At 38.9% G+C, this 13,339-nt stretch overlaps 1 protein-coding gene across 1 annotated transcript in view; it reads right to left on the reverse strand.

Annotated features, from left to right (window-relative positions):
* Positions 1-13,339, reverse strand: part of LOC109912449 (ATP-binding cassette sub-family A member 13-like) — a 268,159-nt gene that overhangs the window by 212,010 nt on the left and 42,810 nt on the right. Inside the window, exons 7-10 of the mRNA XM_048608185.1 lie at positions 10,199-10,320; positions 7,907-8,040; positions 3,642-3,779; positions 288-469 (exon numbers count right to left, since the gene is read on the reverse strand). Of these exons, the coding sequence (XP_048464142.1) occupies positions 288-469; positions 3,642-3,779; positions 7,907-8,040; positions 10,199-10,320 (576 nt within the window). The remainder of the gene's footprint in view (positions 1-287; positions 470-3,641; positions 3,780-7,906; positions 8,041-10,198; positions 10,321-13,339) is intronic.

Here is a 13,339-nt window from a genome sequence, read left to right on the forward strand (position 1 = left end):
GCATCCTAAGTAGCAATAGATATTTAATACGCTAAATATTTTACTACTTATAAATATGTACACCATTTATTTCCACAATCATCCACCATGACTTTAAGATAGCCTTTATGCTGTTTCTTCATGGTTTCAATGAATCATTCATCTACATTGTTACAGAAAATGCAGATGACGTTGCTTCACCTCCACCCTGCTTAATTAATTATCCCCTTAAGACCATGAGGAAAAAAAATCATACTTTTGCTAACAGGCCTACATGTTGCACAGAAGCAATAAAATAACTGACTCACTCTCCTGATGGATCCACAATGTGGTGAAAAAAGTCACTGAGCAGGGAAATAATCTGTTGTGCTGGTGAAGATTTTTTGAAGTCCCGGTTTTCTGTTGAAAGTCTCATTACAGCTGCTGACATTTGGTCAAACGTGGTCACCAAGTACTCAGGGAATCCACTTCTACGCCAAACATTAAAAGCCTTAAAGTGTTACGTGAAAAATACAAAATAACAGAGTGAGTCAAAACAGGCAACTGAACAGTTTCCCTGCTCTTTAGGAATATAGCCTCATTACCATAATATAATGCAAGAATTAATTTTAGCATTTATTAAACATGTTTTAGTTTGAAACCCAGGGAGATTTTGCTTAAGTTGTAATATGGTATGTAAAGCAACATTTTTGAGCTATGTTCATTGTAAAGCACAGCAGAGAATCCAGTCTTTCATTTTAAGTTTATGCAGAGATCCTTATTTACACAGACGTCCTAGGAAAAATTGGGAACTGAAATGGTTCTTCATTTATATTAAATATTATTGTTTCTTTGTTAATATGATTGGAGTTGTTGATTCTTAATACCACTCACACAATCTCAGTTAGCATCTCTTCTGAAAATGTGACATGGAGATCATTTAGACAGTTAGATTTTAACACAATTACGGATGTTGGCATAAATGCCTCAGCAAATAATATGTTCATTGTTAATAGGCTGAACAATGAGAAATTCTGTCCTAAATAGATATATCACAGACCCATTAAGTCAGGGACAATAGCACTCCTGCGTTGGAGCAGAGCATGCAGAAGTTTTTTTTATTATTCATTCAAGGGATAAGAGCGTCGCTGGATGGGCCAGCATTTATTGCCCATCCCCACTTAAGAGTCAACCACATCCCTGTGGGTCTGGAATCATACGTCGGCCAGACCAGGTAAAAATGGCAAATCGATTCATTTGCCACTTATAACCACATTGTATAAACATAAACCACAGAACTGGGTGAAGAACTGATCGTCTTTAGCTCATAAAAACTTTAAAAATGTTGTGAGCAATATCAATGAAAGTGTATTCAAATGTATCATTTGAGATCACAAACCAAATATTTTTAAGTACTTACAATGAAAAGCTGAATTCTCTGCTGTCCTTTGCAATGAACATTGATTAAAATGTTGCTTTCCACACTATATTGTAACTCAAGCATCATATGCTTTTGCAAAATGATCAATCAGATGTAGCTCATATGGCTCATGAGCAACAGTGTTACATTTTTTTCCAATTCAGGCTCATTTTCATTGATGCCAATCATGAAATAATCAGTGATTTTCCAAACGGAGCTTTATCTTTGTAATTTTTTCAATATATTAATAAATCATTTCACTTTAGCAGTTTTAACTGATTCTAAATTTGTTGATTTTCTTATAACAATGCTTGGTGATTGATGGAGACCAGTTATACCAGAGCATCACATGTTGTCATGTGATCTAGCTGCCTTAAAGGTATACTGCCTTTATGTAATCTCATATAAACCTTTGCTTTCTCGCGGTGATTGGACAATGGACAGACAATGGATAAGGGTATCCTGACTTCTGTGATGATATTGGACATTGAGCTGCATGATGGATCGTGTATGGTCCCACACCAGCTGGAAACTGAGAGAATCAAACACTTTGCAGTTTTGGTACGCCTCTGACCCTGTATGATAGGAAACCACCGTCTCTCTCTATAATGGGAGAATGTAACATGCTCACTTTGCTTTGCATACAGAGCGTCAGTGACTGCCCTTACCTGTAGTGGAATCAGAAGTGTCAGATGTTGGACATGTTGCCTGCTCTAGCTTAGAAGGAGCCCAAAGCAATGAAATTCAATGCCATTGCTACTTTTATAGTCACTGACAATGACTGACAATTACCCTGTTCTGAGACTACAGGTCTAGATGCAAGATGTGACAGATTTTCATGAGCTCTCCATTGTGAAATGGAAACATCTCAAAGTGTTCCTTGCTGAAAATTGTTCCCTGAAGTCACTGGGTGAGTATGGCCTCCCGCTGACAGCCATTCTCCCTACTCCTCCCTACATCCAACCTCTTCAAACAGATTGCTGTCCTTGGTCTTGCCTCTGCTTATTGTCCCTATAACACTGTAAGCTGAGGGTGATGGAAGTTATTGACTGGGGGATAGAGTGTGAGCAGAATCCACGCAGTCAGAACCAGTCTTTCGCTACATCAAATCAATCCTTGTAAACTTCATCAAAGTTAATAAGCAACAGAAAACACATAACACACTTCTACCATTTTGCAGAAACCTGTAGAAATCAACCAGCAACTAACCATTAAAGTTGCTAATGTTCTCTTATGTTGTTTTTGAGGTAGTGGGGTGAAAGCAGGAGTGTGGGAGAGCCTTCCTGCTGCTGAACGCATGTTCAGCTGTGCAAAAACTAAGAGATGGTGTTATTTGGAGCACTGAACTTGAAAAGCCACCTCTACAGTAAAATCAGTGTTACATGCTAATTCCCTATACTTCAGAGACATGGTCCCAGCATCAGTACTATGTAGCTAAACAATATGGCAGTAACGCAGCCAGCACTCAGTGCATAACATGTGGATGTCCTCCACGTGGGGAGTTGTGTCAAGGCCACAAACATGCTATTGCATGTCTCAAGAATATTAAATTACATTAGATTGTTCTTTGGAGTGGATGGTTATTTTGGATGTTTGTACAGATGCTGGTAATCTGAAGTTCAAACGGAAAATTCTGGAAATATTCAATAGGTCAGACAGTATCAGTGGAAAGGGATAAGAAGCATGATTCTCCCCTCCTTGATATGGCAGCAGAGGAAGTAATAGGGCAAGCTGACCTTAGCGAGAAACTCATTCCCATCTTGTCACTTCAGCCGATAGTCAGCTTGTCATTTCTGAGGAAGGACGAGGGAAGGTACCCTATCTACTGATCCCTTGCACCCCTTTCCTGTGACCCTCAGTCTATGTAACCCATTTCCCCTACATTATTTACCTGGCTTGGTCACTGCAAGATACCTTGACCCAGGGAGACTCTTCGAGCAGCAGCGACAGCTTTTGACTTCTGAATGGCTGGCAAGCTGTCTATAAATGAGATTCTCTCCCTGGGTCTTGATTTCCAGAGTTAGACCAGCTGGTAGCCTCACCACTGCCTGATTGGCTTCTGGTTCAGCAGATCTTCCTATGAAGAAGCAGGTTTCTTGCTGGCTGTCCAACAACAGGCATGATTCCTGATCAGTGAAGGGCTGCCTTCATTCTGCCCATTCACTCCACCGATGCTGCCTGACCTGCTGAACATTTCCACCATTTTCTGTTATCATTTTTCATTAGTTCATCAGGGCAATAGTCTAATGTATCTTTTTCTTACCTTTTTGGATAACTTAAACATGTCAATATTGTGGAACAGATAAGTAGACAGATAGTTCAACCAAGCACACGGGACAAAGTGATCCATCTTTGTGCACAAAAATTTCTGGAGTTCGCGCTCATTCAGGAGAATAGAAAACTGAAATAAAAATACAATTAGAAAATTTTGCTTGAAAAAGGCAGTTACATTTTCATGACTACCATATTTCAGATTGTAACAGCACATTTATAGTCTACAGACATTAATCAGGTTTTGGTTACAGCTCTTAACTTGAAACTGCATCTAAGTTGGTCAAACATCCATTCAATCTTTGGAAATAAAGGATGCTAATTTGGGCTCCATAATACCAAAATCCTGCAGGAGGAACATTGTGTTTTCAGCCAATTCTGGTATTGTCCTTGTATCGTTAGGCTTACAGTATATGGGCATGACACTCATTACCCAAACTGGGAAAGATCAGACAGCAATATCAATGTGCCACAAACAAAAGCAGAAATTGCTGGAAAAACTCAGCAGGAGTGCTGAAGAAGGGTCAAGTTTTTCCAGCAATTTCTGTTTTTGTTTCTGATTTCCAACATCTGCAGTTCTTTTGGGTTTTCGTTTAATATCAATAAGTCACCTGGCTGGTTAAACACATTTTCTTCTTAAACTTGGTCAACATAGTCCCACCTAATAGCTGTACAACTCACTCTCACCTAAACACATTGTGAAGCATCTGCCCATACACTACCACAACTGCTGGACCATAACACATCTTTGCCTTTCTGGGAAGGAGTTGAGAAAGCTGCTATGCTTCTAACAATATAAAGGCTATACTCAGATATTTTCTAAACATTTGCTTTTAAAATCCTGATGCATCGTATTGTCTGGAAAATATGGTGTTTAAAGGGAGAGCAGAGGACTTTTTTGCATGTAATCTCCAAGGAGTCTGGAGATTGTAATTGCAGTGGGTTTGCATCAAGGAACATGGTCAACAGACTGAACAGAATTTGCAATGATGGGAATATCTATGAAGAGGAGAAAAAAATGAGGAGGTCATGCGAACCACTGGTGTTCCCAAAGTACCTCTCTTCCCTCCCTCAATGGATGTGGTGACTCAGATTCACCAAGGAACTACTTATGGGACTGCACCACAACCCTGAACATAACATAAAGTTTCAAAGTAAGGTGAGCATGGTGTTATTAAAGGTAGCGAAGGTCAGAGTCACATTAAACCTCTATATGAACAAATCTTTCCAGGTGAGGGTGAACAATATATCCTACATTCTCCACCAGCGCCAACCCCCACCCCACCCCGCAGCCCTTCACTGATACATTCAGGATGAAGTGAATATGTCAAGAAATGTAATTACACTGTGTTCTCTTTAAGGAGGGACAAGTATGATGAGCAGGCCAAGGTCTTATTTAAAATTTGTCTTTGATGGTATGTGATGACATTGGAAAACCTTGCATTTGTTGGTGGTGATGAGGCATATTCTAAACCACTGCAGTCCGTAGGTGTCAGTACACTCCTAGTGCTGTTATGACAGGAATTCAGGGATTGAATTCAAAGGAATTCAAAGATGGGGTGTTCCTACGCAACTTCTGCCTTTATTCTTATGAGAAGTAGACATCACAGTTTTGGAAGGTGCTGTCAACAGAGCATTGTAGGAGCAGAAAGGCTGACGTTTCCGGCCTACACCCTTCATCTGATGAAGGGTCTAGGCCTGAAACGTCAGCCTTTCTGCTCCTATGATGCTGCTTGACCTGCTGTGTTCATCCAGCCCTGCACCTTGTTGTCTCGGATTCTCCAGCATCTGCAGTTCCTACTATCTCTGTCGACAGAGCACTTGTGAGCATTTGATGAGATTCTCATGCTGGTGGCCATGCAGAATGGACAGATTGTGACATTAAGCAACATTTAATGCTATTTTGCAATTATCATTTTGGATCTCACTGGTCCTTTCAGCAGTCTCTGTTAAAGATCTCTTCAGCGAGATAAATGATCTCTCCCCACCCACTTACACACTTTAACGGTTTCAGCATGGCACCTCCAAGTGAGATGCTTCTGACTTTCTTTTGCTGCTGTTGAGTGAGTGCATATGTTGTTCAGAAAAAGTATGGGAAATCAGAAGGTCAGTTATACTGGATCTTCTAACAGAGTGGTGAGGCTGCAGAGTTCTCTGCCATGGAAACCAATTGAGGACAAAACATTGAATGTTTTCAAAAAGGAGTTATAGTTTTTAGGGCTAAAGGGATCAAAGAGTATGGGGAGAAAGTGGGAACAGGGTAGATTTTGAAAATCAGCATGATCATATTTTTTAGCAGAGCAGCATGACAAGAATATAAGCTCAGTCCAGCAGTTAGGAATTCTGTAAATTGTAACTCACTCCTGACTCCAGAAACCCTGCCTATCTGCAAGGCACAAGTCAGGAATGTGATGGAATACTCCCTATTTGCCTTGATAAGTGTAGCTTCCACATCAATCAAGTAGCTGAAAGCCATCCAAGCCAAACCAGCCTGTTTGATTAAAAACCGAAGGAACTGTGGATGCTGTAAATCAAAAACAAAAACAGAAGTTGGTGGAAAAGCTCAGCAGGTCTGACAGCATCTGTGAAGAGAAATCAGAGTTAGTGTTTCAGGTCCGGTGACCCACAGTTCTGAGGAAGAGTCACTGGACTCAAAACGTTAACTCTGATTTCTCTTCACAGGTGCTGCCAGACCTGCTGAGCTTTGCCAGCAACTTCTGTTTCAGCCAGTTTGATTGACTGTGATACAGCTTCCAAACACGTGAGCTCTACCACCGACAAGGGCAATGAGGCATAGGAACACAACCACTTGCAAGTTGCTTTTGCAAGCCACATACCATCCTAACTTGGAATTATATCACCATTCCTTTACAGCTACTGGGTAGAAGTCCTGAAATTTCCTTTCTTAGAGCACAGAGGGTGTGCCTGCAGCAGTTTACGAAGGTGGCTCACCACCACCTTCTCAAGGGCATTTGGAGCTGGACAATAACAAAAGCCCTGCATGAATAAAACAAGCTCACTGCATACAAAGAATACTCCCCCCAAGTCCTTTTGACAACCATCTTAGTCCTTTGGTTACCAACCATTCTGTCACTGTGAAAAGCTTCTGTTCATGTATACTACCAAAATACTTCATGACTTAGAAAAACCTCTACTAAATTTCTCAAATTATCTCTGTCCTATCAGAATTGTCCCAGGTTCTCTAGTCTCTCTATGTACCTTATGTTCATATTCCTAATACCGTTCTAGTTAATCTCCTCTGCACCATCTCTAAGGCCTTGACATCCTTCATGTACCATATTGACCAGAACTGAATGTAATGACTAATCAGCTTTGAAACTTCACAGTGTGTTGTCTCTTTAAACAGGATCCCTCCCAGGAAGCCAGCTTCCGCCCAGCAGGGAATGTGCTGGAGGTAGAGAGGATGTCCCTGTGTTTGTGAGAGCATGAAAGGAATAAGGGTAGGGTCAGATCCATAGGGACAAATGGATTCCAGATCCCGAGTCGAAATTGAATCCTGAGGATGAGTTTAAACCTGAGGTGAGAAGTTTGATACAATTGCTGATCCCCGGGTCCAATCCCTGAATCAAAATCAAATATTAGAGGAGAAGGCAAGCCTATGAGGTTAGGAGAAAGTGGTTCAGCTCCTTGTAGCCCTCAAGCAAATGCTGTCAAGGCATTTTATGTTTCCACAAAGCATTCCTCATCTACTTTGATCAGCTGATTTTCTGGGGCTTGGGCCAGAGTTAAAACATGAGTAATTATAATTATAGCAAGTAATTACTTCCTAGAAGCAGACGGGCAAATGCACACCCGCGCTACCCTTAATGCTATCTCTATTAAATAATATTGATGGCACAATCCCTCACCCAACCGTTACCCACTATTTTGTACAGCCCATCTTATCATAAAACTCCAGTTTGGTCCTTAGCAAAGGTTTGTAAAAGTTTACCAAATTTATTTATACTTTACAGTCCCAGGTTTCACTAACTGCAGGGTAATGGGGGAATGTCTGCATAATGGATGGAAAATGGGAAGAACAGTATCATGTATCATGCTTCTGTAGGCTATGTTAAGTGTAAGATGAAGTGATATATAACTTCGAAAGTGATTTTTGTCTCATAGAAATAATTTTGCTGTCTGAGCAGAAAATGCTATGTTACATTGCCCTCTTATTTGGGTTCAAGATGTAGCCCAGAACTAGATGCATTAACACAAAACAAGATCTAGAGCACAATTTTGTTCATTGATTTTTACCTTGCATAAAGGAATTGATGTATTCAGCAGTTGTTCGATCATCACAGGATCCAACTTAAATCCATTTCTTAAATCTGACTCAGTCATTTTACGATCCCACAGAAGATTACCCAGTGTCAGGTTCTGGTCTAAATCTATTGATTAAAAAGAGTTATTGAAATTTCTCTGTACAACTTACACTGGTTTCTTCTGTGTTAACAGGTCCTATGTTAACAGTGCCCATGGGTTGTTCACATTCTATATTAATTGTAGCTACATAAGGTGGCATCAGTCCTGTCACATTTTCAGTAATCATTCCTACTAATGTGATAGCTTGTGTCTCCGTAGAAAATGGAAAATAAAATAGGGTGGATTGCATCACCGGACATATGTCACAATGATCCGCTGCTACCTAGTCGAGGGCCTTGACAAACTTAAATTTTATGCCCAATGATTTTTGTAATGCGATGTAATTATTTACCAATGGATATTCTTTGTTTATTAAAGACTGAATAAGCTGGCAAACTCACCAGTAGAGAAAAATAGAAAGATTTAATGCACAGAAGGAAATTATTCAGTGCATTGTGTCCTGCTCGTCTGAAAAAAAGTCACTTAGTTTATGCCAGCTTCCTGATCTTGTTCTGTAGCTTTGTTGGTATAGCACATTAATAGCATATTCAAATATTTTTCAAATAAACAATTTAAAATTTCTGCTGCTACCACAATTACAAGCTGTAAATTCCAGACTCTCACCAATCTGGGGTCAATGCTGCCAGAATGCAGGGAAAATACTGTCCTGAAGATTTATAATCCCTGCTCCAGAGATTTCAGATACCAGCCTCGTAACATCTTTTCTCAAAAACGCTTTCTCTAATTTTCCCGTAAAGCCAATATCCTGCAATCAAAGTATTGTTGGGCCTGAGACCACATTCTGGTAATGCAAGATTTCACAGCCATGCCCAAATTGATAAGTCAGTGTTCCCATTCATGATACTTCTGCCGTAAAACACTAACTCATTGTTGGCAATACCACACAAAGATGTTTCAGCGATTATTTTGTTATATCCTTTTTAAATACTTTATATCCTTTTAATTTCAAAGACCTTCCAGCGAAACCTATGACTTTTTGTATTAATTCTGTTTGTGACGCGTCATAAATGTGCATATTTTCCAATTAACTAAATGCTGCCGATGTTTTCTATCTTCATATTTTAAGTTTGAAGATGTTCACACCACAGGCTTCCTTTTGTATGATCCCCATAACTGGATTATCTTCTTATTCCTCCCTTCTGCATAAAAAATGGTACCTGAAACAGCAATTCTTTCCTTGCTGATGAAAACTTTTAATAACCCACTGACCATACTCACGACACGCTGCACACTGCAGTTAGAAACTGCTTTACAATGCAGATGATTATAAAGTGCAATCTTTTATTAAAATTATCAAATCATTTTGAACAATATTTCCCAGCTTGAATTATAATTTTTGATAGGGCCAGACAGTTTGTAACAGGATTGTAGAAGAAACTAGAATTAGAGGGCATTATTTAAAAATCAGTGGTCACCCTTTTAAAATGGGAGAAGATGAGGAAAATGCAATGAGGTGGTTTGTGAGTCTGCGAAACTCTTCTCTGGTGAGTAATGTACACAGTGTCATTGAATATCTTCAAAGACAAATATTTGGTTAACAAGAGAAGCAAGAGATATTGGAGATAAGTAGAAAATTGAAGTTGAGGCTGCAATCAGACCAGCTATGATGTTATCGAATTGTGGAGTTATGAAAAGCAAAATGTTCCTGATTTACATGTTTGCATTCCTGTCAGTTTTCTTACGTGGTGTTGAAACCGCACTTATCTAGGCAAATGGAGAATATTCCATTAAATCCTGACTTGTGCCATGCAGTTGTTCAAAAGACCATGGACAGTCAGGAGGTGAGTTATTGCAGAATACCCGGCTTCTAACCTGCTCTTTTGCCCACAATATTTATATCACAAATGCAGTTCAGTTCCTGGTCAACAGTGACCCTCCACAATGTTGCTGCTGGAACATTTAATGATGGCAATGTCATTTATTGAAATGTGTAGGTAGTTAGATTCTCAATGATGGGACAAGGAAGGACAGGTTTAATTTTTTTTCTAATGCCCCTAAAACTAACAATCATACCAATAAATCAACCAGTTACTGGGATTGATAATAGTCCCGGCACTAAAAAAAATGTGGAAACGAAAATAAAAAAGACCAAAGTAAAAAAATTCAAGAAAAGAAACACATATAAATTATATGAAATGTTTCTGACTCAAAACTAATACGTACCTTGAATGCCAATACTATAGAAGATGTTCAATGCACTGATGGTCAGGTTAAAGCCAATGTCTGAAATCAAATATGAACTCTCATTTTTGGAAGTGAACATATCTTTCAGTGATTCCAATAACCTGAGAAAGCAGAAATTCACATATACAGAATTATTCATAAAACAACAGTCAAGGAAGCACACCAATGCCTCTACTTCTTGAGAAAGCTAAGCAAATTCAGCACGTCCAACATGACTCTTACCAATATAGAAAGCATACTATCTGGATGCATCACATTTGGTATGACAACTGCTCTGCCCAAGACCAAAAGAAATTGCAGAGAGTTATGAATGCAGTCCAGTCCATCACGAAAACCAGCCTTCCTTCCACTGACTCCATCTATGCTTCCTGCTGTCTTAGGAAAACAGCCAACATAATCAAAGATCCCTCCCACCTCAGTTACACTCTCTTCCACCCTCGTCCATTAGGCAGAAGATACAAAAGTTTGAAAACACGTAACAACAGATTCAAGAACAGCTTCTTCTCCAATGTTATCAGACTTATGAAAGGATCTCTCATATATCAGAGTTGATCTTTCATTGCACCTTCTCTGTAGCTGTAACACTATATTCTGCACTCTGTTCTATTACCCTGATGTACTTATGTAAGGTATGATTTGTCTGGATAGCATGCAAAACAATATTTTTCACTGTATCTTGTTGCATGTGACAATAATAAATCAAATCAATTTAATTAAACTGCATTCATATTTTCACCACAAATATGTAGTATTTTAGTTCCTACAGAGACAGTTGGGTGTCAGTCCTGAGATTACTGCAAACAATTTTAATTCACTCTGCCAGGAACACAACAGTTAAAATCACATGGAAAAAATTACCATCTTGATATCCTCCATTCTTGTTTGGAGGTATCTAGATCCAGAAAACACAGTTAATGAATAAAGGATAGCCTGTTTAGGATGAAATGAGGATGAATTTCCCAACTTGGAGAATGGTGAATTTGGAATACATCACCTCGACAGGCTATCGAAGCTTTGCCATTGAATATGTTCAGGACAGAAATTAAGATATTTCTAGATATCAGAGAAATCAAACGTTATAGGGATAGTGCAGGAAAATAACATTACAGATAGAATATATTGTGGAAAATGTGATATTTCAAGTTTCCTAAGAGAAACAGAATATTGCTTAAATGAAAAGAGATTGTAACGTATAGATGTACAAAGCAGCCAAGGTGTTCTTGCCAATAAATCACTGAAAGCTAACATGCATGTGCAGCAAGTTATTAAGAAGGCTAATGGAATGTTAGTCTTTATTGCAAGAGGATTTGAGTACAGGAGTAGTGAAGTCTTGCTTCAATTGTATAGATATTTGCTGACACTGCATCTGGAGTATTGAATACAAATGTGTTCTCCTGACTTCAGGAAGGACATTGCTGTCATAGGGGGAATGCAATTAAGTTTTACAAGGCTTGTTCTCAGGATGGTGGGACTGGGCCTGTATCCTCTGGAGTTTTGAAGAATGAGAGGTAATCTCAATAAAACCTACAAAATATTTAAAGAGATAGACAGAGTTGATGCAGGTAAATTGTTTACCCCGGTTGGAAAGTCTAGAGTCATTGTGCACACTTTAAAAGTAAGGGGGATACCATTTAGGATCAAGGTGAGGAGTTTTTTTTTTACACAGAGGTTATGAATCTTTAGAATTCTCTGACCCAGAGGGCTGCTGAAAGTAGAGATTGATAGATCCAGATGTTCCAAGGAAGGGTCACCAGACCCGAAACGTTAACTCTGATTTTTTCTTCACAGATGCTGCCAGACCTGCTGAGCTTCCAGCAACTTCTATTTCTGTTCCTGATTTACAGCATCCGCAGTTCTTTTGGTTTTTATTCTGATAAATCCATTCTGTCTATAGGAATGACCCTGAACTTCCAGTCCTTGTCATTTCAATAAACTACCATGCTTCTACACTAACATTTCCAGCCTGGGCCTGATACAATGTTTCAATTAAGTTCAATACGAGCTGGAAGAACAAAATTTCATTGTCTGCTTTGATATTTTACAGACTCTAGGACACAATATTGAGTTCCACAACTTTAAAGTATGACCAAGACTTCTGTCTTGTTGTTTTTACAGTCAGCAGCGTGAACCCATTTTCTACTTTTCACTTCTTTATTTACACCTATGTTTTACCTCAATATCACTTTCACCACCATTAGCACTCTGTTCGTCATTTGCTCTGGCCACCCTCATGATCTGTTTTACTACTCTTCCTGCCCTCTACAAATAACATAAAAACCATAATTTTCCAGCCCCTTTCATTTCTGCAGAAGAGTCATACAACTCAAAATGTTAGTATCTATGGTGAAAGAAACAGAGCTATCGGACTTGCTGAGTTTCTCCAGCACTTCTGTTTTTGTTTCAGGTGGGAATTGCGCTTAGGCATAAACCTTTTAATATGCTTTTGATGAACAGATCTAGATAGATGCAGTCTTACGATTCTTGTTTATTTGAGTTTTAAGCCTGGACTTTTAAACATAGAGAAGTATCTGCCTTTATAGTCATAAAGGCAGTTAATAGTTGCTTCAGAAGTCTTATCATTTTAATATTGAATTTCTGAACCACATTAAGAGGAGGAGAGAAAACAAGGAAGAACTGTAGAGATTGTAAGATGAAAGAAAAACTAATAGAGATACAGAGCCCCACAACTGTAGGATAAGTAAGTTTAAGATTGTGGATTTGAGTCTCAATTTTTGACACATTTGTATGCAAAATTGAGGACAGTAAATCAGATTACGTTTCCGGCTTGGAAGGAACGAAAGATATATTCTGGTTCTCCACACCTCGTAGATGTATTAGGACATGCTTTTTTCGTTCTCCTAAAGTAGATTCCAGAGTAAGCAAAAGTGAATGCATAATCTCTGTAGAGAGCATTATGCTAATGACACTGTAAAATAGTTCCACTATCTTAAAAGTCTCTATGTTAGGCAATTTATATCTCTTTAGGGCTTTTAAATGTTTTACCAATTCGTAATAAAATACTAATTTTCAGGTGTACATTTATAACAGCCAATAAAGCACATTTTAGAACATAGAACATAGAACAGTACAGCACAGTACAGGCCCTTCAGCCCCACAATG

This window comes from Rhincodon typus, chromosome 2, assembly GCF_021869965.1.
Source record: "Rhincodon typus isolate 14 chromosome 2, sRhiTyp1.1, whole genome shotgun sequence".
Lineage (NCBI taxonomy): Eukaryota > Metazoa > Chordata > Chondrichthyes > Orectolobiformes > Rhincodontidae > Rhincodon > Rhincodon typus.